General features: G+C 50.1%; 8 protein-coding genes across 8 annotated transcripts; 4 read left to right on the top strand and 4 right to left on the bottom strand.

The window, feature by feature from the left end:
* Positions 1 to 1,264: 1,264 nt before the first annotated feature.
* NECHADRAFT_102622 (uncharacterized protein) lies at positions 1,265 to 2,236 on the bottom strand. Its single transcript, XM_003047975.1, has one exon. It carries the CDS (start codon positions 2,118 to 2,120, stop codon positions 1,500 to 1,502), a length of 621 nt encoding a protein of 206 aa, XP_003048021.1. The 5' UTR covers positions 2,121 to 2,236; the 3' UTR covers positions 1,265 to 1,499.
* Positions 2,237 to 10,661: 8,425 nt separating this feature from the next.
* NECHADRAFT_80124 (uncharacterized protein) lies at positions 10,662 to 11,606 on the bottom strand (the record flags this gene model as incomplete). Its single annotated transcript, XM_003047974.1, has 3 exons — positions 10,662 to 11,217; positions 11,274 to 11,301; positions 11,468 to 11,606. 3 exons carry the CDS (start codon positions 11,604 to 11,606, stop codon positions 10,662 to 10,664), a joined length of 723 nt encoding a protein of 240 aa, XP_003048020.1.
* Positions 11,607 to 14,866: 3,260 nt separating this feature from the next.
* On the top strand, positions 14,867 to 15,382 carry NECHADRAFT_39755 (uncharacterized protein; the record flags this gene model as incomplete). The annotated part of the gene is made up of 3 exons (XM_003048180.1): positions 14,867 to 15,031; positions 15,080 to 15,232; positions 15,287 to 15,382. The coding sequence occupies 3 exons, from the start codon at positions 14,867 to 14,869 to the stop codon at positions 15,380 to 15,382; spliced, it is 414 nt and encodes a 137-aa protein (XP_003048226.1).
* A 64-nt stretch (positions 15,383 to 15,446) lies between these two features.
* NECHADRAFT_80122 (uncharacterized protein) lies at positions 15,447 to 16,604 on the bottom strand (the record flags this gene model as incomplete). Its single annotated transcript, XM_003047973.1, has 1 exon — positions 15,447 to 16,604. One exon carries the CDS (start codon positions 16,602 to 16,604, stop codon positions 15,447 to 15,449), a length of 1,158 nt encoding a protein of 385 aa, XP_003048019.1.
* A 419-nt stretch (positions 16,605 to 17,023) lies between these two features.
* NECHADRAFT_80121 (uncharacterized protein) lies at positions 17,024 to 17,752 on the top strand (the record flags this gene model as incomplete). Its single annotated transcript, XM_003048179.1, has 3 exons — positions 17,024 to 17,054; positions 17,114 to 17,673; positions 17,750 to 17,752. The coding sequence occupies 3 exons, from the start codon at positions 17,024 to 17,026 to the stop codon at positions 17,750 to 17,752; spliced, it is 594 nt and encodes a 197-aa protein (XP_003048225.1).
* A 1,369-nt stretch (positions 17,753 to 19,121) lies between these two features.
* Positions 19,122 to 20,337, bottom strand: NECHADRAFT_40437 (uncharacterized protein; the record flags this gene model as incomplete). Its single annotated transcript, XM_003047972.1, has 2 exons — positions 19,122 to 19,587; positions 19,640 to 20,337. The coding sequence occupies 2 exons, from the start codon at positions 20,335 to 20,337 to the stop codon at positions 19,122 to 19,124; spliced, it is 1,164 nt and encodes a 387-aa protein (XP_003048018.1).
* A 569-nt stretch (positions 20,338 to 20,906) lies between these two features.
* On the top strand, positions 20,907 to 22,694 carry NECHADRAFT_40128 (uncharacterized protein; the record flags this gene model as incomplete). The annotated part of the gene is made up of 5 exons (XM_003048178.1): positions 20,907 to 20,963; positions 21,016 to 21,121; positions 21,176 to 21,537; positions 21,586 to 21,731; positions 21,785 to 22,694. 5 exons carry the CDS (start codon positions 20,907 to 20,909, stop codon positions 22,692 to 22,694), a joined length of 1,581 nt encoding a protein of 526 aa, XP_003048224.1.
* Positions 22,695 to 23,309: 615 nt separating this feature from the next.
* Positions 23,310 to 24,371, top strand: NECHADRAFT_80118 (uncharacterized protein; the record flags this gene model as incomplete). The annotated part of the gene is made up of 1 exon (XM_003048177.1): positions 23,310 to 24,371. One exon carries the CDS (start codon positions 23,310 to 23,312, stop codon positions 24,369 to 24,371), a length of 1,062 nt encoding a protein of 353 aa, XP_003048223.1.
* Between the last annotated feature and the right edge of the window lie 745 nt (positions 24,372 to 25,116).

Raw genomic sequence — 25,116 nt, 5'->3', positions numbered from 1 at the left:
GGCTGTTTGGCTTCGTCGCCAAATCAGTTTGCAAACATGGCCAGTAAGGGCCTCGTTCAGCCGAGCGGGCGAGGAGGGCTACGAGCCTTTAAGAACCCACAGCCGATACCCGGCCACACCTCCGAGCCGTACTATAACAACGATAAGTGCCAGGTGATGAGAGCCAGGAACTATGAACTCTTTCGCAGACCTGGTCCAGGCTTGGGCATCGGGATGCCCATGAAGCCCCCGGAATTCACGGCACGGGGAGTGTCTATCAGCCTTCCCGTGAGACCGGCGCCGGATACATGGCTGTCGGCGATGGCATGGATATACTGCGAAGTGGATGGACGGCTCGTCTGTGTGCTTCTGAAGCCGTATGAGAGCGATCCGATCAGTATTCACGCTAGGTTCTCGTCGCCGGTGCTGATCAGTGTGGACAAGTCTCTCCTATCCGAGTTTAGGGTGACAGACCTGTTTCTACCTCCTAGCGGCTTCTGGGATTTGTACCCAGAGCTAGACTTGGGGGAACCTATTGTGCCTAAATCATGTGTATGGCTGAAGCTGTCGGTCGCGCCCCCTAGTATTCATATGTTTAGTGCCCATATTGTCTCGACGTACCCCAGCTATGGATGGAAGCATGAAAGTATCTACTGCCATTCTGCGCCCAACGACCATGGCACAGTGCTGATAGAGTGCACCAACAACTTCACAGATGGTGGTGTCACGCGCTTCATGGTGAGCTGTGGTATACACGAGGGAAACCCATGGTGTTCGATCAAGGAGGTGCTTGGGGCGAACGAACAAGACCGGGAGAAGACACTTGAAGACCTGAGACAGTCGTTTAACTACCTTGACTCGGTGGGTTCTGGCTATTTATCCTCAACTATACTGGACCGTGCGGTCAAGTATTCAGTCAAAATACAGAGTATGGTGGTCTCGGCCAAGATCCGCCGGGGGCCGAAGGACGAGAAGGGAACATCGCAGCTTACTCTCCAGATGACTGTGGGTCGGACAGGTGGGATTGGATACTGGGTCCGGCTGTATGCAGAACAGCATCTAGTTGTCTAGGTAGTGAACAAGGCGAGGCTGGGACGAAGCCTTGATAAGCGGTGTGACCAAGGCTGGCCGCAGATACGGCCAACACACACATCACCTGAGGAATTGGGTAGGGATGAGGGAATATCTCTACACTAGTGGAGTAAATACGGCAAAATGCGGTATTTCATGGGTTGCATTGCAGAGATGATCACTGATAGGCACTTTCAAAGAGACTCAAACATTTAGTGAACCAGTTGGTGATGAACTTTATTAATTAACATCTATGCACTCTATCCAGAGACATGTATGTGCAAGACTACATATGTAAATGTATAGAAATGAATTATATACCCAGTTGTTCCGTTACATGCAAAGTCCATCGTTTTTCTTTGATTATGGTATTAATGAACCAAGAGGCTCACATCATCATCATCGCTTCATCAGGGGAGATTTAGAGATAGAGATGAGAGGTAAGGCGCTTAGAACAGGGCAATGGCACCAATGGCAGCCAGGATACCGGCGGGAGCGAAGCGGGCGGCAGCAGCAGTGACGACAGCAGGCTCGGACTCGGCGGGGGTCTCGGGGGTGGAACCGGTGCCGGTGGGGGCAACGGGGACGGGAGCCTCGCCAGTAGGCTTGACGGGGACGGGGGCCTCGCCGGTGGGCTTGACGGGAGCAGGACCGGTGGGAGCGGGACCAGTGTGAGACTTGGTGACGGTGCAAGGGCAGTCAGTCACGGTCAGGGTGGTGGGCTCAGTGACGGTGTAGGTCTTGTTGTTGAAGGTCAGGGTGGTGGGCTCAGGGCAGTAGGTGGTGAGCTTGGTGACGACCTCGGTGGTGTAGACGGGCTTGGGAGGCTGGTAGGTGGGCTTGAGAGGGTGGCTGACAGTGCAGGGGCAGTCGGTGATGGTCAGGGTGGTGGCCTCGGTGATGGTGTAGGTCTTGTCCTGGTAGGTCAGGGTGGTGGGAGCCGGGCAGTAGGTGGTGTAGGCGGTGACGACCTCGGTGGTGTACTGGGTGCCGTTGCCGTAGCCGTAGTGGGGAGAGGCCATGGCAGCTCCAACGAGGAGGCCGGCGACGGTAGCACGAGTGAAACCCATTGTGACTGGTTTGGTGTTTTTGGTTGGTTGAGTTTTGAGTTGGTTGGTTGCAAAAACAAGTATTAAGTGCAAAGTTCAGCAAGCAGTAGTAACGACTGTAGCGAGTGTAGTTGTCAGAGCAAAGCTGAGGAGGGTAAGGGAAGGTGGGAAGAGGCTGAGGGTTTTTATGTCTTTCGACTCGGGCTGACTGACTCTGTCTGACTCTGATGGTTGTGTGTTGTGTTGTCCGTCCATCGAGATGCGGCATGGGGCTAGGGTGGAGAGTGTGGACATGGGCCCCAATACGAGGGAATTTCCCTCTTCACGCAGTAGTGCACCCATTATGAGATCATGACTAGATCTACCGGGGTATGCTAAGCTGATTCTGGGCAACGGCACCTTTGGAATAAGCAGACAAGGCGGCGCTACGATTGGGTCCTTGCTCCACAGCGCGCGTAGCTGTGCAAAACTGCAAGGCACGTCTAGACGACGGTAAACCCCTGACCCCTGACCCCCAGCAGGCAGCCTAGCACACACACACACACACTCCTTTTACCCCTGTCAGAACTCTGCCCTGGCAGGTTTTCCGTCTGACTCTTAGCTCGAGGGCTCTTGATCGGTTCAAGTCGACAAAATACGAGGCGAGAGAGGGGCCGACCATTGACAGACAGATTCGATCTCTGCCCCTCCCAGCCCAGCCGCCCCTGTCAGCCTTTTCACCCACCCACACACACACACACTCATACTTCTTCTTATCTCGACTTATCACAGCATCCGGATATCCAATGCCAGCTCGACACCGCTCCAGGTTTTAGAGGTGGTTGGTGATTGGATCGACCAGATGTGATAGAGGCAGCATGAAAGTGTGACAGGGGGGGGAACTGTAGTCTATACGAGCTGTCCAAGCGACAAAGCGGGCAACGTTGCTTTGGGCTTTTGCTCTGCTGGCAATCAACCAACACACACAGCTGGGGTGGACAAGGTAGGGGGAGGGAGGGACCCAGAAATTCCCTTCCGAGTTTGCCGTGGCAAAGACCATGGGCTTTTTTTCTCTCTCACTCACACTCTTTCGGTACCTGCGTCTGGTTGGGTCTCCACGTGCCAGGGAGCCAATCCCGTATTCTGGGGAGGGGATCATCCGAACAGGTTTTTTTCTGCCTGGTGAGGAGTGCGAGACTGTCGGACGCTCGGGGAGCCCGCGGGTCGCCCAATGGCTTCCCTCGACCCCTGACGCTTGCAGTCAAGGGCTTGCATTTTGACAGGGGGCACAAAAAGTCAAGTCAGCAGCCAAGTCAGCAGTAATGCAGAAGCGGTCACACAGAGAAACCTGCAGATTCTCGTCCGCCAAGGTTCAGAGTCCTCTCTCTCTCAGCTGGTGTCCATCAATTACCCCATTGGGTTGCCTCTGTCTCTCTTCCGGCCCGGTTTTCTTCAGTCTTTTTCTCTTATCAAACCGCTTCTTCTTCATTCTGCCTGGCCAACGCCCAAAAAGAAAAATAAGCTTCAATCCTATTCCGTATTAGCTGGTGTTTTTTTCTCCCAAGCGAGCCAAACTCTGACTTTTGGGCTTTTGAGCTTGACAGGCATTTGTCGGCCTTGGCTTGCCCGCCCGCCCTCGCTCGGCTCGGCTTTGAGCGAAATAAAACAGACGAGGCCAAAAATAAACAAATCCAATGACAACAGAGTTCGTAAACTGAAATTACATTTCCTCCGACAGGTTCTGTCCTGTTCCCTCCCCGGGTGAGCCAAGCTGGGAGCTACTGTACGGCTACAAGGCTGTCACATCAGATCAGATCAGGCAACCCAACTTGACCATGTCCCATGTCCTTATCGGTCGGCAACTACTGTACCGGGCAAAGTCCTAGTCGGCCGCCGCCCGCAAGCCAAAAGCAGGGAGAGCCTAAGCAAGCGCCTGCAACTGCAACACAACGATCCTTTTTACTACGACTACTACTGCACCAACTGTCGAAGAGTTCTAGTTTATCAATCTCACCCAATTAAACTCTACATGGCGTTCCCCTCTCTTATGTCAGACCAATTTCCACAATCGGCGTCAACTTGCAAAGCCGCTGAGAAAGGATATCCATACGAAAAAGAAAAGATGCCGTACCCTACATCCGAAATATGCGTGCCCCTGAATTGACTTGATGAACTCCGTATGATCCCCGCTTACATGCCTTGCCAAGGGGGAGGCAAAAAAAACAAGAGACGGAACGGAGATCAGGGGTACATACACATAATCCATCAAAGGTGCATTTCATCTCATGCATTGATCGTGTAGACTAATTATAGTGTGAGGACTGACAAATGATCTTTGTCATCTCGGACTCTTACTCCGACGTAAGGGAGAATATCCAGAATTTACCGGAATTACTGTAAACAAACCCTTGGGCCGAGACACCGAGTCTCACCATGTTTCACGGCCAAACCCAAAAAATTCTTTTCTCGACTGATCTGATGGAATGGCTGAGACTCCCGTCGTCGGGCTTTCTCATCCAAGCACCGGGTCGAATTTCACCAAAATGTGCCACAGGATGAACGAGGCGTCGCTGCCACTGTTTCAGCCCCCTCCCTAGAGTCATCGGAGCTGGAACAACCCGTGCCCCCGTCTCACTTCCTCTCGACTCAACCACAAGCCCAAGCCGAAGCCCCAAACAAAAACCCACTTCAGCTGAAAGACATGGCGCTGCGCTAGGGGGAGCCATCAGCTGGTCTCGCCCGGTCTCTGCGTCAGAGAACGTTATGGCGCTCGACGGCGCTTATCGGCCAAATCTGCCTTCGGCGAGTTCCAATTCAATTCGTCGGGCATGTCAAGGATGCCTTATTGTCGAGCTGCCTCCCTGTTTGCATGGGATGGAAACAGTCATCTCTGCGACGACGGCTTTCGAGCACGAGCCAATTGATTCCAGTACTCGGAGAAGACCTCGCGAAGAACGGATCGGATGCCTTTCTCTCGTCGAGGACCATTCGCCTTGCTCATCCCGTCACAGCTGGCTGAACCATTCAGGCATCGACCATGTTGATATGATCACCTATTGGTCTGACCCAATGGGTTGGTCGTGCTTCGGAGAGTGATGCTTCATCATGTGTATTGCTAACTGCCACAAGAATACGGATACGTCAATTACTGCCGTCAATTCGTCCATATCCAATCGTCATCAATACCTTGATTCGAACCTCTTCCGCAGAATTCGTCCTCTCCCCATCGAGTATCATGTCAACGTTGGTACGAACCAACGATATTGTTTTCGAACCCTCTCAATATTTGCTACAACCAATGTTCGTTGGATCCCTTTCAGGAGTCTGAACTGTTGGACATCTGCCTCTGCACTACCCTGGATAGATGTGCTTCCATCTCGTCATGATATCCCAGAGCAGCAAGCAGCCGGCCATACTCTTCTGTTCCTTTGCCTCATCAATCTATGCATGGCATCGTCATGCACTTGCCCTCAACTTCCCATCATCTAAGCTAGGCTTAGAATCTCTCTTGTCTTTCAAACCCTCCCTTTCCCCTTACTTGACTTGGCCTTGGCAATACGCATTTATCAAAGATGAATTTGACTGTGCCTATCCGTTTTGAAATCGACAATACATGTCGACAATCTTATCCTTGACTCGTTGAGCCTCGTTTTACATAGCTTCGGTACAATGCAGCAGAGAGTTCAGATATCTGTCTTCTTTGAATATGCATGGAACATGCGGCCGGAAGGTCATGAATGGACTCAATGCAAACTAACTTTAGTAGATGACACGAGCATTGGGTTACCTGCGTCGAATTACATCAACATTTCGAAATTATACTCGAGCGTTCAGAGCATAAATTTCCCCTGTCTTCCACTGTGTGGTCTGCCAACGTTCGAACTATCGACAGGCTACCGAATCGTTCCGACACCTGCACCGTTCCAGCCATTCATCAGACCTCGATATGCACTCTCGTCTTCTCTGGAAGATCAAGAACCGGCACCGTCTCCCCCTTGGGTCGCCACGGGAGAACAAGATAAAGGAATGTGCTTCGAAACTGGAAGCCTCGATGGCGCCATACCTTTCCTCCAAGATGCGTCAAATGACTCGGTTCATGCGGGCTGCCTGGGACAGGGGCTGTTGGCTGTTCGGATTGCCAGAAGAGTTACTGCTCGAAATATTGAAACACCTTCCGCATAGCTCCCTTTATCTGCTGCGACAAACCTGTACGACATTTCGTCGGGTATCTAAGGATGTTACTTTCAGGGATTTTAATCTCGAGTTCTCGAAACCCCTGGACGAAAACTCCTGCATGACCCAAGCTGGTTACGAACAGCGCAAGATGATCAGGAACATACTGGTACGCCGGAGTCACTGTAACGACTGCAACCGATTCCGGAAGACGGGCTACTTGAAAGAGAAGATGATGGAGCTCTATGAGCCCATGTATTGCAGATTCTGCGACGATCATCATGCTGCACTCTTCTTTGCACGAGATGAAAGACGTTATAAACGGAACGGCGGTGGACGTTGCTTGGGACGGACCGGCTTGTTTCGTATTTGCTCCCACACCTCACTTTCTGCATTCGACCTGACAAGATTCCCCTTGACCCGGCGGGAGACGCCCTGTGGCTATTTTTCTCATCGGCTTCGGGCTCGCTCAGGCAATCAGGTTCAGGAACGATTCTCGCCGCCTCCCGAATACACAGCAAGCGCGATTGAGGGATCAACGTCCTCGTTCTTTTTGAGGGTTACGACGAGCATTCTCCTACTCGAAATTGACCCCTGCAAGATCAATATTGACCTTGTTCGGCAAAGCCTAAAAAGGGCAGCACGTTCGCCTGACGGGCAGCACTTCTGCAAGCACATCTCTTTATTGAGTGAGACGGTTATGAACAGCTTGGCTTCGGATGCGTGTACATGTTTCTCCGATCCGGCTATACGATGCAAGGAACACTCCATCATCTGTCGACACTGTGGTGCTATTTACAACTTGAAATATCAAAGACGCGAAACCGGGTCTCCGAAAGCTCATATCTATCTCTCTATGAACATCTGCTGGAGTAGAGTCGATCCACTCAGCCCTGTATGGCTGTTTAACCTCGAATTTGATCATAACGGCTCTTACAAGAAGAAGAAGAGACATCCTGTGTTTGACAAGGGGACAAAACACGTGCTGTGGTGCGACAGCCCCGGTTGCGCCACGGGGATGGAGCTTCGATGGATGAAGATGGCCAAGACTGTTTTCAACGAGACGCAAGGATGCAAGAAGACGGATAGCAATGAAAAATTCGACTTGGCGGAATTTTCTACGTCGCGTTGGTCATGGCAAGAATATGATGCCTTTTTTGAGGCCCAGCGTAAATACGGCGACTCTCCATCCGGGCGTCGGGTATTTTGGGGAACATGAGGTGGAATTCAGTAGGGATGCTGCGATGGAGTCTGGGCTTAATGAATGTCTTATCCTGTGCTTCTGATGCTCTTGTCGAGCGTTTCTCTGGCCCTTTTGTGCCTTGAGAATTCTTTGTTATTTAAGTTTGCAACGACAATACGTTCATACAATTGCCATCCCGGCTACTGTCCAGAGCCGCAGCGGCTATTTCTACTAGGAGGATAAAACTGTCAACGTCGCTAACCAGGCTTTTATGATTGGATTGGCGTGGTTCAATTTTGCCCTGTTAAACATGATGTATGAAGCAACCATAGTCTCATTGGCCGAAGGACATGTTGATGGTTTTGTGGCTGTTCAGCTCTCCTGCCCCTGGGCGCTTAAACATGTTTGATAACCTCGTCACTACCTCCCCAAGCCCCGACAACTCATCTTCTTCTCAATATGGCAGATAAATCATGGATCTTGAAACCTTGTGTCCGATTGATGATCGGCGCACCGCGCGAGAGTTGATGGCCAAGTTCATCATCGCACACTTTACTGCTGTCGCCGCATTTTGCAACTATCTCTCACTTCGCAACCAAGAGCTGGCGTCTATTGAGCCTATTCTTTTTCTATTTTGCCCTCTTATTGTTCCACTTGAGATTTTCTTGGGCCTGTTGCTCATTACTGGCGTGTGTATTGCGAATATCGTCACTGGCCATTCATCTCTCGGCGATGAGTGGTCGACATACACACGTCGGCTGACAACCCTTCTGGGCAAGAAAACCATTACATACGCGCCTTCAGGGCTGGTCCGTTCTCCTACAGGATCACTCGAGTCTGGAGGTGCAGGGAAAGTTGCAGGTTCAAGGCTTGCCAAAGCGTACGTCACGACTGGAAGACTTCTCCTCGTGCTCGGGACACTCTTCCAGTGCGTCGCCACCATTTTTCTTTACACCCGCCGAGTTGATGAAAGAGGCTGGGAGTCGCTCAGTGCCATCGACTTTCGCACTTTTGAACTTGCCATCGGCGGTGCTGTTGTATCAGTCTTGTCGGCTGCGCTGCTGCTCAACTTCCCTGGCTTTGGCCAGGCAACACAAGATGTATCAGGTGGACACATCGACGCGGCGCTGCCGTTATTTGCGGGCGATCCTCAAAGGTCCTGCCGATGGTGGTTCTTGGGATACACCGAGAAACATGGGCTACGGACTTGCATCATACCAATCTATGCCTTGTGCAACCTAGCCTGCATGTCCAACGGCACACCCGTGGTAACACAGCGCTCACACTGGAGACTCCTCGAGGTCTTTTTAAAAGACAGTATCTTCCTCTCCGAATTTGTCTTTATACCTGGAATCCTCGGCGTTATACTCGTAACGTATGCCTGGATAAAAGGACGCACCAGCCCCAAAACGAACCCTAGGCTTGGGTTCAAGGAATGGTTGGGGTATGTCCTACTACCTCCAGCGATATACCTTGGCTCTATCCTTGCCATGCCGGTGTGCATTTCGTTTTCGCTGGTTGTTGGATTGAGCGCCTTTGAGGTTCTTTTGGTAAAGGGGTTTGAGGGTTATCATGTCTGGTCGGAGTTTGAGTTTGCTGCCTCTGCTGATGAGGCTCATGTTTGTCCTACGCTTTGGAAGGATCCTGTTTCGGAGTATCTTTGGTCTCTTATGTAGTGTGAAACGTTGGTTTGGGATTGCACTGCTGGCAGTGCAGCAAACTTTATAGCGAATATGGTTGTTTACAGACAAGACTGAGGCAATGCTGCAGAGCCCTTGATCGAGAATGTTTTCAAAGCAAACTATATGATCAGCGCCTATAATAGAATATTTAACTAACACTGCCGAACTAGTATATGCCCGTGGAGGTATGAGTGGTTGTGGGTACCCATGGCACCCATGAGCATTAATCCACCCATGATATGCCCATGGGTATCATCTACCCAAGCTTTACCCATGGGTACCTGACTATCCAATCTACCCAAACAACCCATGGGTATCACAGAGCGATCAATGGGTAGCCGTGGGTACCCACGGGCCAAGCTTCGCACATCTATCAACCCGTGGGTACCCATGCGTATTTGTCTACCCACGAGAACCCACAACCACTGCAGACGTGACTGGGAGATGCGTCGGCCCAATCTCTACAATATTAGTTGCTGATGCATCCTGATGACAGACTTGACCATCCGTGACTTTCTGAAAAGTTGTGGTGGTTGACCCGTCACAAATCTAGTTGGTAAAGTTAGAACACTTACAATTCTCTATCCTGCCACATGGTATATACATACCCCTTGATCTTCCCAGCCATTCTGACTCGACTCAAAGATATCCGGGAACCAAGCCGTCAACACATCCATCACGGTCTCAGTTGTCAGCCAGACGTCCAAATACCTCTGCGCTGCCTCTCGGACTTGTCGGACGGCCTCACCTTGGCCGTGGGCATTGGCGATATCTCTGATATTTGAGCAGCATTCAGAGCACACCTGTCTGTGGCCATGGTTGTCCTGGAACACGGCGTAACAGCATACATCGCACATAGACATAATGTTAAAGTTGCGTTGTAGGATATAGCGTGAAGTTTGGTATTGAGACGATGGGCTAAGAAACCTGGATCGAGAAGGGTGGGAAGATTTGACGTTTATATACAGGGTTATTATAAATTATCACGAGTAGGCGATGGATTGTTTCTGTTACTGAAGCCTGAGGTCATGACTCCATGCGATGAAAATGAGGCGGATAGTTGCGTCTGACATGTAAATAAGCAATGTATTTTGAGGCTGAGTAGCCAGCGTTACCAACTCACATCTGTGATGCACAATGTCATTTATCCAATTCTCATATAAAGCTGGGCACTTACTTGATTGCCTAGAAATTTCTGGTGGTTGTCTCTCGTTGTGAATGCCTTTGCGAAGCAGGGCGATTCTCGCATGCCCAGAGTAAAAATTCGAAGTTGTCCCGCGGCGCCCGATTGGGACCTTTCGGGAGTTGACAAAATTCGTAGTTTATATGTGTCATTATGACTCGAGGGTACCTTGACGATATGGTCGTGAAGTGGGCATTTAAATACTGCAAAATAACTATATATCTATCATCATTAATCCGTGAATCTATATCCTTCTTGTAAACCCATCTTTTGTAACGCCCTGGATATTTATTGTCCACTCAAGCCTCTCCCTGACGACATTCATCTTATTCGCAAACTCCCACCCACAGCAATCGTCAATGTCATACCGAATTGTTGGGCAGCTCAGCAGGCGGCGGTGTCTTGGGCTTTGGTCGATCAGAATCCTCAGCGGGGAGTTGGTGGTATATAGGTGTCGGATTTCCTTGGTTCCCTGGATAGGGATGCTCATACATGGCCTGCTGCATCATCGAGGGATGACCATAAGGAGACTGAGCGTTGTATTTGGCATTGTCCGCCGCAGCCTTTCGCTTCTGGAAGCGAATGAACCAGAGCCCGAATGCTATAAGAGCGATCAATGATACACCTCCGACCACGCCACCGACGATGGCACCAATTGGCGTTTGGGAACCCCCATCCGAGTTTCCGCTGGCGGGCTCACCCGTCACGCTGACTGTAGCTGTCACAGGCGGGAGTGTTGTCACGATAACTGTTGGTGATCCTTCGTCGTTCGTCTTGGTCTGGGTCACTTCGCTCTCGATGGTCATCATTACGGAAATGGGGTCGTCTACAGCTGTACTGTCGCATCTGTACGCCGTGATATCTTCGCCGTCAATCTCCTTGATTCCTGTCCAGCAGTGAGAATACACGGAACCAGTGCTAGACCGGATTCAGTCAGCAGGTCATCTTATATGGGTGATAGATGGGTATCATACCAGTATGCGCCTTGCTCATCCCTCGTGGCTGGAAGTTTGTTGGTCGCGGCGTAGCATGTTGTGTATACGGATTTGCTGCAGCCAAAGAACGCGCCGGTGGTCTCGCACCGAGTATCTTTGCTACAGAGAAAGGACAAGACAGTACCGGCTATCTTATTAGAGAAATGGCCTTGTCACTGCGAGGAGGGTAATACCTTTTTCACTTTGAGTGTATAGACCGCAGAGGTCTTTATCTTCCTGACGGGCGAAGAGGCGTCTGGAGTCTATCGTGGCCATGGCTGTTGGTGCTGGAGCCTCAGGAGCTACGAGCTCTGCGTAACCTGCCTTGGCCATTGTATTTTGATCGTGTGAAGAGAGCTCGTCGTTGTCGAGTGATCCGGGCAAATAACGTCGGCTGAAGACAGTGCATCCGAAGAGATTCGGAAAAAGAAGGAGATGGAAGAAGACACGAGACAAAAAATGGGCATGGAATAAATTAAGGATTAGGATCTGCTTGTCCTGCCTATGGTATAATCCTCTCAGCCCATAACCAGAAGTAGAACTCCGCCTCGTAGGATCACCGAATCTGCATAATTACGGGCCTTCGCCCCTACTAGCATGCCGTTAATGACCCACGATAGCGTGCGCACCTCTGCGGCACGTACTCAGCACCCCTTGGCCTGCACAGTTTCGGTGCTTCTCAGCCTGGTGCCAAGACCAGGCTGGCGGTTGCATGCTATTTTGACAGGGGCTGAGCATGAACCAAGGTCAGAAGCGAAGGGCTTGACAGTTTGGCGAGCTCCAGCCCCTTGTCAGATAGGTTGACGAAGGATTGCGGCTAAAAATGAAGCGTAAATTGAGCAATGAGGGTTTGTCGTGGGGGACTGGGGTTGGCGGTGAATGATTAAATCTTGGCGAGGTTTACTGGGGTCAACTTCATTATTGTTTCAAGATCCTGACTTAAAACCAAGCTGTCTCCCTGGATGATATTCTTGGGTGAAGGTTTCTTTGTTTAAACTAACTCCTGAAGGCCAAGTTGAAGTGCTTGTCTGTCAGTGAGATGCAACAAATCAAGGACAAACTTGTGCTAGGGCAATTATTGGAGTTTGCTCGTTTACTGAAACTTCTTTTCATGTTTTCTATTAATTGCTACTTTTTAATTTGCTCTTTGTGAAGTGGTTTCTGTTAGTATCCTGTGACTAGGTCAGACGCAAACAAGAGGCTCCTATTTATATAAAGACCCCAAGCCTGCTGCCTTCCTCGCAGTCCGCCCCTCACCAGCATACCTATATCAGCATCTAAATATATACTGAACCGAACAACACCAGAAGTTTTCCCGTGTTGTTGACTTGAACCAAGTCACATTCCTTACTCTCACTGCCACCGAAAATGATGGCGATGGAGAGTCCATGCGTATAGCCATGTTTTGTCTTTATCGAACACGTCAAGGAAGTTGATCGAAAATTGAGATCATTTCTCTCTCAAGACATGCTGTTTTCTCTGCTGTGGGATTATCACCACTGCACGAGAGATACTTGTAAGGAGTGTAATTATTACCGACGCTATATATTAAGCGATCACATGTTGCATATATGATTCCTGCCTCATTTATCGTTTCTATACCCCTATAGGACGTGTCTTCACCGTGGACAGCAACGAGAGGCCGCAGCTTCGTCATCAAGTTACCTCGCCAAGGCGACAACTCCTTTCTGAAGACTGAGAGGCATATAATTACAGACATGCCAGGGAAGTCAGCCGGAGATCAAAGTGGAACGCAGAAGTTGTATGTTTTGCCGGATGATCCTCAGAAACTTGGCGAAGAGATCAACCCGCCACCATGATACGAACTGTGCTGTGGAATATGGACACTCGTACTGCTAGACAGCGGTGTACCTGACACACCTTTCTTGCCAACAAGTGTGGCGTCGCTCATAAGCGGCCGCAGAAACGTGAGAAGAACCGACGACTGCCGGCCCTAGCGATGGTAGAGGCGATACGCCAGGCCTGAGAGCCATGGTATTAAACGAGATCGAGCGCCGACGGACCACAGAAGAGAACAGAATGGAGGCAGTATAACGCGACATATATAATCTACGACATTTTGCACCAACATGCGATATCTATCTCTCGTTTCTTTCGCTATTCACGGCGTCTTTATAAGGAATTGGTATCACAGTCCTCGGAAGATCAGACAGTTGCCTCATCAAAAACTTGACGGCGATCTGGATTCTTGTCTCTGGGTAGTCCTTTCATTCACCTTGGAGAGCTTGGGTTTCTCTAGGTGGTGAACTCAGTCAACCCCAAGAGCTCACGGCTTATATATACATTGGAGTTTTTGATAGTTCCAGCCGTGGCTCTCTACCTCAGCTGCCACGATTGAGGTTCGTATATCTTGAGGATGGCGCTGAAAAATCCTGCTCTCGCGGGAGTCTCGAAAATAGGGGAAATGGTGTCTTGTCACCAAGTCTTGGAGTACCATGTGCAGCCATGTTTGAACAAAGATTCACCAGGACTCCGGGACGTGTTTCTGGTATATATACCTTTTCATGAGGAACATGGAATCGATAAACGGTGCTTTCAAGAAATATCTGTACCCTTCGGCAAGTCTTGGCACTAATGGCCCGGCGCCGGCAAGATTGACGGTCATCGACAATCTCAAACTTGAGGCCGCTGGCGTATATACACAACTAATCACCTCGACGCTTGGAGATGGCATGGAATCCGGCCTCACGCCATCCAAGAGGAGTTCGGTGAAGGTGTCCTGGATGAGAATGACTTGGGCACAGAAGAGACGCATTTTGTGGTTGTGGACAAATACGGCAAACCAGCGTTTATTTCTACGCCCCAACAGTCCATGCCATCACGCGTGTGATGCTTGGAAGAGAGTCCTAGGGGTATCACGTTAGGGTAGCCTATCATTACTACTTCATCAGTACTTCTTTTCCTTTATTGGCTTAGAGTTCGGTATTTGTACTCTGCATGGTACGATTGGTTGAGCAGATGATGTATGGATGGGCGTCTCCAGGCCAAGGAAAGAGCAGCATACCTCCCTCCGGATATGTAGTATTATATTGATGCGGATTTCGCCTTGGCGGAGGATCCTTTCCGCCTCCTCATGAGGTCGAAGGATGGTCTTTACACGCCTTTTTGCCGTCTTCTCTTCAATTGGCAGTTTACACTCGCCTGGAAGCAGAGATTACCGACCATGAAAATGGCCGCGAGTACAATGTGGCTATTTATTAATTCTTTTTCAGCTGTTCTCTACAATAAGGATCTTTCTATTATATATCTTCACTTGAGTGAAGCCGATTAATTTGTGAGAGGCATGCACCACCCGAGGAAACAACGGCGTCGCCTGGTCCATCTCCACAACTGCGCTCACAAATTGCGTCCATTATAAGATGACGAGTATGAAATGAGGTTTTCGAGATGGAGTACACCTTGTTCTTGGGCATAGATAGTTTATCATGGTAATCGCGTTGGTCTATGATCGGAGGCTAGAAGTTGAGGCCGAACCGAGTTCCCCGCAGATAACCGCTTCATTAATAAGCTCAACCTTGCTCTGTCGAGTCATCTTGAAACTGTCAACTACTTCACCAACAATCATATTCAAAATGTCTTCTCAAAAGGAAGCCGTATTCACCGAGGCTGCGCCGGCGCCTCTGCCCCAGTTCTCCCAGGCCATCAAGCACAATGGATTGGTCTTCTGCTCTGGAAACATCGGTGCTATCCCTGGCACGAAGCTTCAGCTAGTTGAGGGAACTGTCAAGGACCGAACGGTGAGCGGAAATCTGGGTTTGAAAGAATGGGACTGATTGTTTTGATAGAGACAAGCTCTTAAGAACATCGGGGCTGTGCTTAAGGAGGCTGGCAGCAGCCTTCAGAACGTTGTCAAGGTGAACATTTTCATCACCAAGATGGCCGACTTTGCTCTTGTCAACGAGGCGTACGACGAGTTCTTTACCAAGGCTCCTAAGCCCGTGAGTACAATACGAAAGATGTCTTTTGCGAGACCTCTAACTGACATTTAATAGGCGAGAACTTGCGTGGCCGTGTTCGAGTTGCCTCTGGGTACCGATGTTGAGATTGAGTGCACTGCGTTTGAGACAAGCAGAGAGTCCAAGATATAATTGTCTTCACTACGACTCTATCTTGAATAAAAATAGATCAAATATAACACAACTGAAAAACCACTCAAAAGGACCCCAAGATAAGACTCTCGCCCGCTGCATACTCAGCAGCAACATTCGTGCACATATGCCGAGCCTTGAAATACCACACAAGAAAACTCCACATGTTAAAGTTTCCCATTTGTCCAATTCCACGACTAGGTCCAACTGAGGCAGCCAGTCCGACCTTTGTTTCCGGAGAGTAGTCTTGCACCTTTCCTCCTGCAAGATACTGGCCGATCGCAGTGGCAAGATAGCGCACCTGAGGTTCTCTGATCGTGGCAGCGTACGAGTCAGCGTTTGCAGCGTCGCCGGCGAGGAAGACGTTGTCGTAGCCTGGTGCGCGGAGAGAGGATGTCACTTTGAGGCGGCCGTTTGGTTCGAGTAGGGAAGAGGGTGCAAAGGAGGTGTTGTAAGTTACACCCCAAGTAGGCACGAATAAATCCGTCTCGAGCATCTCCTTGGTTCCATCGGCCTTTGTGAGCTCCAGGATGCTTCCTCCTCCGTCCTTGTGGGTGGTGTTTGTGATCCTGGCACTCGTAATGACCTTGACCTTGAGCTTCTCAAGCTCCTTCTTTGCTGCCTGTCGCGTTGCTTCAAGGTTCTTGGATTCGAGGGGAAGCTTATCAGCGATAACCAGTATCACCTCCTTCTTGCTTGCCTTTGCATACTCATGGCCAAGTTCACCAGCGAACTCAACGCCCGTGGGACCTCCACCGCCCACGATGATTGATTTTGCCTTGTCCACTGCGTCCCGTAATTTGACGAGGGAACTGCGGGTTTCTCGAGATGTTCCGACTAGCTTCCACGGCATTTTATCGCTGTAGTCACTGCCAGTGGCCACAAGGATAGTGTCATAGTGGAGTGCTCGTGTCTGCCCATCACTCTGGTTCACGGCGACCGAGTTCTCGTCAGGGTCCCAGGTCTCGACATTTCCGAGAATAAACTCAAATCTCTGAGAGGGGTATTTGGAAAAAGCTTTAGGGATTGAGAAGAAGACTTGGTCGTCTGTGAGCTGGCCGGGGATAGCAGCCCGTGGAGTTGCTATGTTCCAGTAGAACTCGTCGGATCGCGAAACGAGGATGACTTTGAGATCGTGTTTGGTGGCATAATGTTTGAGAATATAATGAGCCAGAGGAAGACCAGTCAGACCGGCACCTAGGATCACAAAATTCTTGGCCATTGTGTCAAACAAGAGTGCAGTGTAGGAGATGAATCGATAACGAGGGGGACACATGGAAGCAAGAAGAGGGAACGGAGATGGGTTTAATAGGCAGTTTTGGACGACTTGTTCGTCCGAACGACGGACCAAGAATATCAGAAAAATCACCGAATACTATAACTTTGCTTTACTAATTCATATGAAAAGGCTGGTTTTGCGCCCTGGTCCATTTACACATCGTGAGGTTTCGTCAGAAGCAGATTAGCTCCAAGCTCAACGCAGGCAGGGGTTTGGGAGTTCTCGCAGGGTTTCGCCAGATTAGGACTAGTTTCTCTTTTAATCAGCAGCCCGTGACAGGGGTCTTGGCATCATCTTGGAGACTTTCAACAACCTTTCCTCTTTATCATAGACACAAACTTGAGTATGCAATCAAATTCATCATGTCAGACCTGCAGAACGCGGCGCATCAAGGTAAGTTGCCTTGTCCCGAACTTCAAGCGAAAAGCTAACAGAAAAATAGTGTGATGGAGCAAAGCCCATTTGTCAGAAATGCATCAAATCTCATCGAACTTGCGTCGAGGCCAACGCGGCCAAGCAGCAGCTGTTTGCCATCCACATCGAGAACCAGTATGCCGCCGGGGAGAAGAGAAGACCGAGAGGACCCCGGTCTAGTCTTGTTCCCATACAAGCCAATGTCGACCTGAAGACACGTGCCCATGCATACTATGTCCAACATCACTTTCAAGTCTTCCCAGACATGCCGAACGTGGCCTTGACTTGGGCTGAATGTCTTCACGAATGGAAGGCAGGAGGCAAAAGCTCACCTATCGTCGACCTGGCCTTTTCAGCCGTGGCACTTTCAGTGTTTGCTCGTTTCCAAAACTGTCGACCCGCTGCCGCTGAGGCATCACAATCATACCTTAGTCTGCTCCGACACATGCAGGATCGTATCCCACGCCTCAGCAGTGGAATTCTGAGCTCGGACGAGATCGACGAGTACCTACTAGGGGCTCACTTCATGGCCCGATACGAGGCATTTGTGCAAAATCACGGCGAAAAGACCGACTTGGAGCCTCTCAAGGAAGCCAAGGTATGGTTCCATATCGATGGCGCGGCAGCAATTCTGAAAATCTGGTACGATAATCGATACCGTTATACTCCGACAGTAATTATAAGGCAAACTAGGAGGAAGTTGATCAGATCTTGTTTGTTACGCGAGCAACCGCTTCCTCGCTGGCTAGCGGATGGCGGCGTGTTTGGTGAGAGGGACCTGGCATTGGAGTTTGACCATTTGACGATTCAGTTCATTGATCTGCACCACAAGTACCTGGAACTGAAGCAATCATCCCAGGAAGGAATACTGGCTGCTCAGAAAGCCGACAGCCTGGTTGACGATTTCCGCAGACTTGACCGGGACATTCAAACCTGGGCTACTCGGCTTCCAAGCAAGTGGTCGTACACCAAACACACTCTGCCAGAGCCTTGCGATTATTCACCAGACGATTCTTACTCCAACACCGTCTCAACTTGTGCAAAACTCGGATACACTGCAGTGTGGAACGAATACTGCGCTCTTCGGATGTTGGTTTCTCACACTCGCTTCCAAATACTTCATCTTGCACCGCAACCTAACCCAACGGAAACGCTCGAATGTTTGACCTGCCTTGGCTCATCAGCTGACTCTCTCGCATCTTTCGTGCCCTCCTGTCTGGGTCGCATCCGCAAGACAGCAAAAGGGAGCGTGGAAATTTCGGATGAACCCTTCAAACCCTACTTAGCCAGTCTCGTCGTCTGGCCCATGTCTCTCGCCTCAGGTTTGCACACGTTGGAACCGGCACAGCGACAGTGGTTTTCCTCGACTTTGTCACGAGTTAGTAAAGAGTCCAGTGAGTGCCTATACGCCTATGTGGCGAGCGACTACTGGGCTGTTCCGTAACGCCCACAACACCACCAAAAATGCACAACACCAAAAAGAAACCATCCAGACGTCTCAGACGCCCGTTCTAATGCGTAATCTGGGAATCGAACCCAGGGCTCCCCGACGTTACTCGAATGGCAACGGAGAATTTTACCACTAAACCAATTACGCTGTGGTGTTGAGACCCATCTTGATGGTGGGTTGTGATGGAGGGCTCGTTTACGACAACTCAAGACGCCTCCTCCAGGTGGATTGAGATACTCAATCAATTCATACCAAGCAAAAGGGGCAGCTATGATACTAGCAAAAGAAAATGACGCGTTTCAATAGACGCAGAGGCATTGGGGTTATGTTGCTGCACGAAACGGGGACTTCAACACCAAAAAGAAAATCGTCAACAAGAGCAAAAAACATACAACAGCGGGGATTCGCTGGTCGTCACCGACCCAACTACTAATCCGCCCCTCACTGGCTTATCTATGGGAGAGCGGACGGGATCCCGAGTTCTCCAGTGGGTATGGTCGTATGTGGGAGAGGATGATGCTGGAAGGGGTCATGTTCACGGGGTGGGAGGGTAATGTGAACCAGAATCAACGCCCCTCTTGTTGTCTATTTAGTTTCTAGGAGCTTGCCTCGGCCTTGTATCTTCCTTCATCGGCTTTGATGATCATCCGGAACAACTCAATGTCATTTCGTGCATCTGCCGCGCTCGTCTTGGGCGTCTTGTTTCCAACAACACAGTCATACAACTCCAACATCTCCAACGTGTAAGGATCCTGGTACGTCTTTCTAATGACCCGCTCTTGGAAGCCATCCTCTCCAATCTTTTCCCGGATCGTCAATGTCACGGGAAGGCCCTTGACGTAGGGCGAGTCGTAGTTGACGCGCACAATCTTGTCTTGTGAGTAGACCTCGATGTGTGCGTCGAATTGGGGCACACCGTTGAGTCCTGACTCGTATGAAACGGGGAAACCGTCATATTCAAAGAGGACGCTGAAGATGCCAGGGAAGGTTAGACATGCGCCGGCGACGCGCTTGGGCATACCAAGAATCTCTCGCATGGCGGAGAGATCATGTGTTCCAAGACTATAGTAATTGTTAGCAGTCATCTCTCATCTCAGGATTAAGTGAAACTCACCCTCCAAGCACACGAAGCATTCTCTTCGACTTGGGCGTGATGGGAACGTCAAACTCCTTCCCAAGAGCCTGCTCTTGAATGTCCGTCTCACGCTTCACCCGATCTTCGCCATCGGCCTCAGTAAAGTCGCTAAACTTTTGAGGAAAAGTACCCGACTGATCGACAAAGACCGAGTTGGGTCCGATGATATCCCTGACGCGGGCATATTGGATGTTTTGCATGCCTCCGACTTCCTTTACGGCGTCGATAAAGGCGGTTGCGTAGCGGCGCATCGTGCCGACAAACACTTTGCCCCTTGAGGTGCTTTCGGCTTTGACGAGTCTGTCTAGGTCTCTGAAGCAGAGGGCTGCTGGCTTCTCGATGAGACAGTACTTGTCATTCTGAAGAGCGATGATGCCGTGTTCGACATGGTACGCGTCTGCGTTGGCGATCAAGACTACATCAACATCTGGGGAAGAGCACAACTCTGCAGGATCGATAGTTGTCTTTGGCGTGCCCCCCTGCACCTTTTTGGCACAATGAGCTAGGGCTTGTTTGGAAATGTCGCAGAGGTAGGTCGTCTGGAACTTGTGGGAGAGAAAGTTGATGTTGGGAATGTGTGCGACCTGGGAGATTTCCCCGCAGCCGATGATGCCAACGCGCAGGATGCGAGAGTCGCCTTGTGAGGTCTCAGGCTGTTGGGTAGGAACGCTGCCCATTGTGTTTGAATGTTCTGGGCTTGGGCCTGGTGGTGGGGGTTTGAGAAATTGACAGAGAGAGAGCCGGTGATTCTGTGAATTGGTACCACAAGGACAACTTTGAGGCTCTTAAAGGGAGATGTGATTTGGAAAGAAGCAAGTTCGCAAATGCGAGATTGCTAGACATTTATTTCATCAGTATAATTCGCTGACTACTTTCCTCTTTTCTCCCTGCACCAAAAACACCAGTCCCGTTCTCCACAGCCGACTTGGCAAAGTCATCCCCGCATACCGACACTCCCCGACGCTAGAGGTTGTTGCCGATACTCCGCGGACAAGGATTTTTATGACTCGCTCCCCCGCGAACCCCCCTTGGTTCGTGTGCCTCTCTGTTGGTTCTTCCCCATGGGGTCATGAGGAGAGGGTTGCTCTCGGTTAGCAAAGATCTGGACTGGTCTGGGGTACATTTTGGTGAGAGATCGACGGTGATAAATTGAGACTCGGATCCCTTCGTTTTGAGATTCTCAAGCACATTTTCAAGTGTCGGGCTCTTTAATCGTTTCTGCACATCTTATCTGAACTTGAGAATCATGGGCATCTTCAGCAAGAAGGGAGCCGAGCTCGCCGTCGGCACAGAACTCTCCCGAGTGAGTAGCCTTTAAGCACAAACTGTTGGCCAGATCTAACCATGTCAAACAGGTTCTGCCCCAAAACCCAAAGCCGTGGTACAGAACTTGGCACATATTGAAGCTCAACCTATGCCTCCTGGTCCCCCTGTTCTCTGCCTCATCCGTTGGCTACGATGGTACACTCCAACTCTTCACAGATATTTGAGTCTTCATTATTAACATATTGATAGGCTCGATGATGAATGGACTCCAGACCCTTCCTCAATGGCGTCAATACTTTGACAACCCAGAGGGTGCCCTCCTCGGCCTCATGAACTCTGTCTATCCTCTCGGAAAGGTAGTCTCTCTGCTTGTCGTGTCGTATGTGTGCGACCGTTGGGGACGAAAGCTGCCCATACTCATTGGCTTGATCACCTGCATCGCCTTTGCCATTCTACAAGGTCTTTCCAAAGATATCCACAGCTTCATCATTGCCAGAGCGTTTCTGGGTTTCTTTACCAGCTTCATCAGCCAGCCCAGCCCCATCATCATCACCGAACTGGCCTATCCGACCCAGCGAGGAAAGTTGACTGCTCTGTACAACACCTTCTTTGTAAGTTTCTTACAATTCCAGTTCTCGTGCGCATACTTACACTTTTAGTACTTTGGCTCCATCTTTGCTGCTTGGTGCACATACGGCACATTCAAGATTCAGTCGACTTGGAGCTGGAGAATTCCATCTCTTCTGCAGGGAGCCTTGCCAGCGCTTCAGCTGTTGGCCTGGTACTTTCTCCCAGAGTCACCAAGGTATGTCTTGCCCTTCACTCTGCCCACTGTCATATCCCAACTAACACATCTAGATGGCTTGTTTCTCAGGGACGCAAGGAAGAAGCCCGCAAGGTCCTCGCAGAGTTTCACGCCGGCGGCGATGCAGATTCCCCTCTTGTCAACTTTGAAATGGACGAGATTGAAAGTGTCATCACTCAAGAATCCGAAGCCCTCTCCGCCACTTCCTGGGTCGAGCTTGTCCGCACACCTGCCAACCGCAGACGTACTCTCATCGCCGTCATTGTCGGTTGGTTCGCTCAGTGGAACGGCGTGGGAGTCGTCAGCTACTATCTCGTTCTCGTCCTCAACACCATCGGTATCACAAAGGTCAAGGACCAGACGCTTATCAACGGTCTTCTTCAGATCTTCAACTGGCTTGCGTCTACCTTCCTGGGTGCACTCATGGTCGATCGTCTTGGTCGTCGCACTCTTTTCCTCGTCTCCACTGCTGGCATGTTGGCTGCTTATGTTGTGTGGACCGGGCTTACTTCGCATTTCGTCAACACACACAACGAGGCGACAGGAAGGGCAGTTGTTGCCTTCATCTTCATCTACTACCTGTTCTACGATATTGCCTGGACACCACTTCTCCAGGCCTATCCCGTCGAGATCTATCCGTACACCCTCCGTGCCCGCGGTCTCTCCATCACCTACATCTCGTCCTTCACCGGTCTCATTGTTGGCAACCAGGTTAACCCGATTGCTATGAAGGCTATCGCTTGGAAGTACTACATCGTTTTCTGTTGTCTCTTGGCGATTTTGTGGGTCGTGATTTGGTTCCTCTTCCCCGAGACAAAGGGTCACACCCTCGAGGAAATCAGGGAGGTCTTTGAGGGCAAGCAAAACGACCATGACCGCTTGGCCAAGGTTGAGTCCGGAGTGGATGAAGAGGAGTCTCGAGAGAAGGATGGAAGGGCTAAGCAGCTTGAAGTTGTTTCTTAAGGAGGTGTTTGTGGTTTGGGTAGGTGAGGACGGATGGTGGTTGTGTGTAGTGGAGTGGGAGATAGTTGAACAAGCCTTCTTGCAATCATACAAGGCATCACAGCTTAGGATATACTATAATCTAGGCAACATTACCTTTCTGTAATCACATTTATTGTTGATAGTTGCTTCGTTTCGTCGTGGCTGGAGTTATAAACATATCTTACTTGGCTTCCCATAAGATCCCGGACCGTCGGCATCGTAAGTAAAATCCCACTGGTCAGTAAGAAGAGCTAGACTATATTTAAAGATCAAATAGCAGCCCGATGTGAATCCGTAGATCAACCGTAGCTTGTGGGTAACCTTTCGACTCTAAACTGACAGGAAGTGGGGATGAGGGGAAGCGTCTAAACAATCGGGGAGTGTCGGCGTTAACTCGTAGTACCTGAATATTTAGTTGACGATGGTTGAATTATTCCCTTCTTCTGTTTATTTATGAGCTTAATCCTCCTCTCTTGTTTGCTCTCACGTTAAACATTCGCTCTGTTCCTATATCTCCATCGATCTTCTGGCTCAGTTAACCCATCAAGGGCTGGGCTCCAACTACAACAAAGAACACATTAGTACATCTTCATCATGTCTCAACAAAAGCCATCCCTCCGTTGGGGAATCATTGGAACCGGCCTCATCTCATCATGGTTCGTGGGAGATCTCTCCCTCAAGCGAGATAACGCCCAAGCAACACACCACATCCAAGCCATTGGATCATCTTCAGTCGAAAAAGGCACAAAATTTGTCGAGACCAATCTTCCAAACCAAAGTCCAGCTCCTACCGTATATGGTAGTTACGAGCAGACATACAAGGATCCCAACGTCGACATCATCTACATCGGAACTCCTCATGCTTTTCACAAGCAAAACTGTCTTGACGCGATTGCGCAGGGCAAGCATGTTCTTTGCGAAAAGGCCTTTGCTCTTAATGCTAGAGACGCTAGGGAAGTCTTTGAGGCTGCCAAGCAAAAAGGAGTGTTTGTCATGGAAGCCATGTGGACACGCTTCTTCCCTCTGGTCAGGACTCTCCAAAAGCTCGTCCACGAAGAAAAGATCATTGGAGACGTCGTACGCGTGTTTTGCGATTTTGCTATGAACATGCACCTTGAGTCCCTGGGTCCTGAATCACGACTCAAGAATCCTGCCCTTGGAGCCGGAAGCTTGCTGGATATTGGCATCTATAGCTTGACATGGGGTCTTGTGAATCTCGACTCTGGAGTTGGTGAGAAGGCGCAGACACCAAAGATTGCGGCGGCTCAGACACTAGTTGATGGTGTCGACTATGCATCTTCGATCATTCTGCTGTATCCGGATGGAAAGCAGGGAATTCTGACATCCAACGTGTCTGTCAAGACCCCTGCTGCCTTCTGCCGCATTGAAGGAACTGGCGGTTACATCATCGTCGAGGGACCCGCAGGCTCTGTCCCTGTTTCATTCACGGTGTACAAGAACGAAGACACTGAAGGAAAGAAGTATGAGTTTGAGCGACCAGGAAAGGGCTTCTACTGGGAGGCTGACTCTGTGGCGGTTGATATTGCGGCGGGAAGGACTGAGAGTGAAACTATGCCTTGGGCTGAGACGGTCCGTGTGTTGGAGATTTTGGATGAAGTGAGGAGACAGGGCGGAGCCAAGTTTCCCCAGGATTAGACCAATCACGTATATAAATAAAATGGACAGCATCTAAATTGTGTTTCTCGTGTATTTCTTTTGTAGCTTGGGACCTTTTGAAGTTAGGATCACGAGATATTCATAGAACGCTGAGTGGGTACCTAGGCAAACAACACAAGCAGTCTCCTAAACGTCATCCTTGTTTACGCAGTTCTTCGAAGAGCATCCCCAGCTGACTTGTCAAAATCTGTCAGTCGCAATGTCAGCCACAAAATGAAGCTATTCGCATCTAGTCCACACCTAAAATTTGCAAGGGCCTCTTCTTCAGCTCTCGTGACCATCCAACTTCCCCGCACTTGGAGTTATCTCCGACACTCCCCGAGACATGACTACCCCACAAAGAACAAGCCCCGACATCAAGAAACATCTTCCGCTACTCCCCGACTCTTTCAATCTCCCTGTCCAGACTGCACCATGTTTAACTACAGAGATGGAGCAGATCAAGCGGCCCAGGCCCAGTCCGGGGCCGCAGGGGGTCAGGGAAACAAGAGACCACGCACGGCCGCCATGTATCAACGAAAGCGTGCAGTGACGGCATGTCAGAGCTGTCGGTTGAGAAAGACAAAGTGTGATAATGTTCGGCCGGCTTGTGGTTTCTGTTCCAACAATGGAGCACAATGCATATACCCTGGTCCTGAAACATCGGACTATTCGACGTCAGTGTTTCGGAGTCTTATCGGAAGTGGTTACATCTTGCTGATACTCCTTACACAGTTTCGACCCG

This window comes from Fusarium vanettenii (genome assembly GCF_000151355.1).
Source record: "Fusarium vanettenii 77-13-4 chromosome 5 genomic scaffold NECHAsca_12_chr5_2_0, whole genome shotgun sequence".
In the NCBI taxonomy this organism is placed as follows: domain Eukaryota; kingdom Fungi; phylum Ascomycota; class Sordariomycetes; order Hypocreales; family Nectriaceae; genus Fusarium; species Fusarium vanettenii.
This window is presented reverse-complemented; position numbering and strand designations above follow the sequence as displayed.